Source organism: Apis cerana, linkage group LG13 (assembly GCF_029169275.1).
Source record: "Apis cerana isolate GH-2021 linkage group LG13, AcerK_1.0, whole genome shotgun sequence".
NCBI lineage: Eukaryota > Metazoa > Arthropoda > Insecta > Hymenoptera > Apidae > Apis > Apis cerana.
The window spans coordinates 6,943,780-6,949,779 of NC_083864.1; the positions used below are offsets into that span (position 1 = coordinate 6,943,780).

The 6,000-nt window shown below is 37.6% G+C and overlaps 1 protein-coding gene and 1 long non-coding RNA gene across 3 annotated transcripts in view; one reads left to right on the top strand and one right to left on the bottom strand.

The window, feature by feature from the left end:
* Positions 1-3,116, bottom strand: part of LOC107996211 (diacylglycerol O-acyltransferase 1) — a 90,599-nt gene extending 87,483 nt beyond the window's left edge. The window contains exon 1 of the mRNA XM_017054161.3: positions 2,012-3,116. Coding sequence (XP_016909650.2) covers positions 2,012-2,124 — 113 coding nt within the window. The 5' untranslated portion in view covers positions 2,125-3,116. The remainder of the gene's footprint in view (positions 1-2,011) is intronic.
* Positions 1,742-3,821, top strand: LOC107996212 (uncharacterized). 2 transcript variants are annotated; one of them, XR_003697299.2, is made up of 4 exons: positions 1,742-2,021; positions 3,102-3,430; positions 3,512-3,607; positions 3,687-3,821. It is a non-coding gene; the product is annotated as an uncharacterized LOC107996212 (long non-coding RNA). The 2 variants fall into 2 exon arrangements; XR_001765752.3 differs by having other exon boundaries at positions 1,742-2,012.
* Positions 3,822-6,000: the final 2,179 nt, after the last annotated feature.

Sequence of the window (6,000 nt, forward strand, 5' to 3'; positions counted from 1 at the left end):
TATCGGTTAAACATGATAGAAATCCGTATATATACAATCTTTAGAACAAAGAAAAGCAAGCTTTATTTCAGGATTATTAACGACTTTAAGCTGCCATCTAAAATATTTTCTGCGTTTCTCTTTACGATCTGCAATATACGAGATATAATTGCATACTTATACAATTGTATGTAAAAAATTTGAGAAAAAAAAATTATGTAAAAAAGAGATGTATACGACGACTAAATATGAATAATGATATATCATTAGATAAAATTATTATTTAGAAGAAAAACAAAAATCCTTAACTTCTTACAAAAAAAGAAATGAATTATTAATTAATTTCCCGTGTAAAAAAAAGCAAATAATGATAATTCAATATTTTTCATTTAAATAATGAAAAGGAATTAAACGAGGATGACTAAAAACGTCACTTCAACATTTTCTTCAATTCGTTAAAACTCAAAAACCAGGGGCCTGAAATATTGACACGCAATTAAGATTCATCCGATAGGGATCGGACAAGGTTTGATTTATTAGAAAATACAAGAAACAAGAAAAAAAAAACGTGTAGAAGCGACGAGTTGATTAACGCTCCTTGACGTGTTCGTTATATATTCCTAACGTCTAAAGATATTGTATTGATCGCAAAGTTGGGACAGTTAATTGTCATTTTGTTTCGCTTAAAACTTTAAATGACTTTATCCGATATTCTCATTATTTTCAAGTATGAACCTTGAATATCATTGTCGGTTATCGCGGGCCTTGCATCGAGATAAGTTTCGCCATTGCGAAGAAATTGGGAAGGATTGGCGTTATACATCGTGTGCCGAGAAGAAGAGTGAAACTCAATAATTATGCCATAGCTAGGGAACGAATTATCTTAGCCGTGTTTTCTTGACGTGCAGTTCCATTAGAGGGGGCCGAACGGCTCGTTAAGAAAGTTTTCGTTTCCACGACGTGCACTCAAGAACTGCATTCAATTGTCTGTCCTCGTGTCCGTTCTACCGAATGAACTTTACACCATTCATTTCCATTTCTAGCTTCATTTCGGAAATCAGCCACGTCACTACAAATATTTACTGTAACGTTAGTCATTTCGTAGAACCGCACCTCAGTTTGCCGTGGTTTCAATTGATAATTTTAGTTTATTATTAGATGTGTTAAAATTCACGTTCAACTATGAGAATACACACTCCGAGATATTATTATATTTTTCATACGCAATTGGATTAAATCAAAAAATAAAATCGGTTAGTCATGATGAGACTGACTTTGTACCTTGCCCCTGTTCCATGTTACTCGGGCGATAAAATCTCGACTTATCGATTTCTCAATAATAAGATATATATTAAATCTATTAAGTCTAAAAATTTAAATAACAAACGTTCCAACTATAAAATCAAATTTTTAGTATAATAAATTGTTTTTATGATATAACATTTTTGTGAAATAATAAATATTTTCATTTCATCATAAAGCATAAAGCTTAAAGATTATCAAATAATCAAATATATTTTTATTAATAATTTGACTTTAACTTGAATCCTCGAGATTACTTATACGAAGATTCGTTAAGTTCGTAAGAATTATTAAAAAAGATGTTATGAAACGAGCTGTAGAAAATTCCTGTGCGCCACAGTACCGACTGACCATCGCATCGATTATAACACGTGACAGAACGGTATAGAAGAACATGTGTTAAAACGAGACGAAGAATTCATCGCCGCGAGGAGGGGATCACGCGTTGCGCTCGATCTGAAGTGAAATGCGCATGCGTATTACTTCATAAAGCCGTCTGTTACGTCAGAGCAGCTCACGAAGCCTGAAAATTTTGTGTCACTGTGCTCTCGTCGTCGACCAATTTCATTCTTTTCGACCGTTTCCTATTACCGACAGTTTTGTTGATCATCGAGGAAACAACAGAGTGCGTTCGTGAATCGTATGCAGTATAGAAGCCGAGTCGTTGAGTCGATTACGCTCGTGTGAAAAAAAAACGGAGCGTGTTGTGTGTTACAAAACAAATACTCACGGTTTGTCAGGTTGAGATTTGCGCACCATCTGTTCTGCCTTTTGTATCTCCTCGGCCCTTGTTTCGCTTTTCGTTCTTCTTAACCTCACCCTCGTATCGTTTTCATGCTCCATCGTTATGTCGTTGTTCTGCGACGAGGGGACAAGTATCACGCGTGCTCTACACTGTACAGACACATACACACTCGCACACGGCTACACGGACAATACTAACGACTAACTCTATAAGCCGGGACACGATTCCTGTTCACACCGAGAGAAAAGAAAAATTGTTGCGCCACGCAAACCAGAATCGAGACTGATCGAAACGAGATGTTCACCTTTCACTATCGACTACGTCAAATACGATTCAGATTTACGGATCGATCCATAGGTCCCGCTACTTTATTCGATCGCGTTTCACCTGCGTAAAGTGTCGAATAACTCAACTGGTCTCTTCTGTTCTGGTCTGGTCTCTTTTGTTCGTATATCGTCTTACCACACACGCGATCGTGTTTACGAATAGACAGCTGCGACGATACTACCGGCTTTATGTTGGTTATAGATAACGACATCATCGCCGCCAAACACGACACAGTTTTATATGTGTCCACTTCCCGATCACGTTCCATGAACCGAATAAGATTTCGGGGCAGAGGGCGCGAGTGTTTTGCTTTCTTTTGGCGGGTTATGCAAGCTCAATATTATAACGTGGTATATCATTAGCATATTGAAGTTTGAATATTTCGATTAAGAAAAATACGATCATACATCTTATTCATCTTAATGAGCTTATTAACAGTTTGATATAAGAAAAATAACAAATAAACGATTACACTATTGATTAGAAATTAAAAATACGATTGAACATAATATAAATATAAAAAATTCTTTTGTACGATTAATCAAGTATGAATAATTCAACTGGAATGTCTATTATTCATTTCTGATGCAAAAAGATCGGATGAAATAAATATTCTGGTATTTAGAGCGCGTGTAACCGATACATTAAATTACACAATTATAATAATGTATATATATGTATATATATATATATATATATATATATATATATATATATCTTAAAAAAATTTATTTATTTTTAAAAATAGAATGTTAGCATAAATGAACAGCGAATATTTATGCTCTAATTGATCCACAACTGTTAAGCCTTCGGTATATATCTCTAAAAACAAAACAGTCCGTAAAAACACAACTTCATCGCAAATGATTACCTCGTTGTTAGTTGGAGCACGATTCATTAAACATGCTCTGCAATTGTGCCTCGACTACGTTATGTAATTTACCTTCTTTAAGGTTGTAATTTTAAACGAAAACGTGCTTACACAGTTTCACGAATGTTCTTCTTCTTTCTCCTGTTTTTGCTAGCAGAAAAAACTCATTCTTCCATTCAAGATGCGAACTTCACGCGAATAATTAGGTAATTATTATTTATGATGTTTATAGAAAATTTCTGAAGCTTAAACGATTATTCAATGCGTGCATATTTTTATTTTTGCAGCCATTCGAATAACATCGGATACGGTCCACAATTAAAATAGATAATTACTGTGTTAATCGTAATCTGGCTTTATGCTCCGAATCTTGATATTTTATGGTAGTTACAATTTGATGGCACTTTTTTATTCTCTTTAGCTGACCGTTATAAAATGTAATTTCTTCGCTTGCATTTTCAGAATCGAGTAAGAAAAACTAATGATATTTCTCTGCATATTCGAATGAAGAAATAGAGAGATCGTAAAATGAATGGATATATTTGTAAATAAATTCAAAAATTATACACTACGAAAATAAATTTTCTCAATGAATAATCAATTAAAATTCTTTCTAATAAGATATTCATAATTTTTTCTTCCATTTTTTTGTAGATATTCGTGAAAAAAAAGAGAATAATATAACGAAACTCATTACCACGCGGTAATTATCCTGTCAAAATATCCATTAAGACTTCAGATGTCGCAAGCTTTGCTTTTCGAGTTTGCTGACTGGGAGAAGTTCCATTTGGTTTGTCGGCAACTCGATGCTTGGAACTCCGACGAACGCTCGAAAGTTTTGGAGTAAATAAACCGGTGGCCAAACACGTGAGACAATTTCGCGTGTCAATTACGCGACTCTTCGAATCCTTGGCTGAGCTAAAGGATCGTCGGCGGTAGATAGACGAGGATAAACTATTTTGAAGAAGAAAAGCTAATTAAAGTGGCGCATTCGCGGCCAGAAACCCGCAAAGATCCACGACAAACGTACAGGAAATCCGTCCCTTTAAACGCCGCGCTAATACCACGCTGCATCCACTCCTGATGATTCACAATTAAGCGTGTCTCTTGACGAGTATCGCGGAGAAACGCTATCAAGCTTGCTGCTAATTATCTCGAGCCGCCATGTATCAGAGCTTACGAAGCAGAACCACCACGCCAAATGTAACCACCTAGCAGTACTGTAACAACATTCTCCAACGTCATATCTTCATTTAAAACTGATTCGAGTTTCGTTACTTGAAGCCAATTTAACTTGAAGCTGCACGTTTAATAATCAGCTTGATCGTTTACGTTATACAAAATATTCATGATTCAATTATTCTTCGGCGAAAGACGAAAGAACTCGAACATTGTTTAAATTTGAAAAGAAGGTCGTGGTTACATTAATCAAGCTGAAATTTCAAAATTTCAAAATTTCCATCGGTTCAATCACTCTCTGGAAAAGTTACGCCTTTGATCGCTATTTAACTCTGCTCCGTCCGAAACGCAATTCCTTGCAATTATCGCGTATACGAAACGCGATATAATGATCGCGTATTTGTCGGATCAAACCGCAGCGGGTTTAATCGGCATTTTAGGTTAAAAGGAAACGGCTTGCTACGGTAAAAGCTACCGCGGATACGTCGGCACGTACGAATAGCAGGGAAGCAAAGTCTATATTCATTCTCCGTTTCGCCTCGTTTTCCATCGGGTACACCGGCGTTCCACACGTTTCGAATAGTCATTCCCGCGGAGGAATGAGATACAGGGGAAGAAGCGGGAAGCCGTACCAGCCGTTTACGAACTCCCTTTACGGCCAACCACAGATATTACCGGCCACGATGGCGATTACGTTACTCTACATACGTAGTTACACGTCGACGAGATCTCCATCTGCCTGGTTGGATCTCACCTACCGAGATACCGTAGGATTCGGCGGTTGCGCTTACACCTGACAAGACTTTTTACTGGCCACTTTGCACCAACCGCGGTATCTAATATCCTCGGGTACGAGTGTCCTCGATTTTAAAAAAAAAACCCCGTCACGCGACGAGCGTAATAAAAGGAAGTGGGAATTGTGAAAATTGTGCGGGGGATAAAAAGCGTGGAAAAAGCAGCGTCGGCGAGCCTGTTTCTATGAAATCGTGGACAATTTGATTAAATGATATCCGACACGCTTCTACAATCTTCTACAGGAAAATGTTGTTCCACGACGTATTTTAAAATTATACCGTACGCGCTCCATATTCTCTCGTTGAACCGCGATATGAGCTTCGATTTTTTTAAGAATAGCAAGTTTTTGACTCTTGGATGAAGAGAGGGAGAGGGGAGAAAGAGGAATAAAATTGATCGGTGGTGTAAACGCGATTTCGATCGAATTACCATCGTTCGATGGTGTAACGTCATCGAGGTTGTAATTTCTGGCACCGATGGTTTCGGAACGGCCACAAAGGAGCCACCCTTGTACGTTTCCTCTGATGTGATCGCGTTATCTGGCTATTAAGCGGCCCGTTAAACGAGCTTTCACGATCATCTTGAGTTCACATCGTCTTCGGGAACGATCTTACCCATCATCAGGGGCCGTTTACAACCGATTACGTGCCCAATGATCTCGCGTGATTAAACGTCACACATGCGTGCCGTTAGCAATGGGAAGTAAAAGCGGCCAACACCGGTTTAAACTGCGCCGATACGATCTCTATCCGTGCGCATAGATCGTAATGATGAACCGATAGCAAAAATGTTACAACGAAAA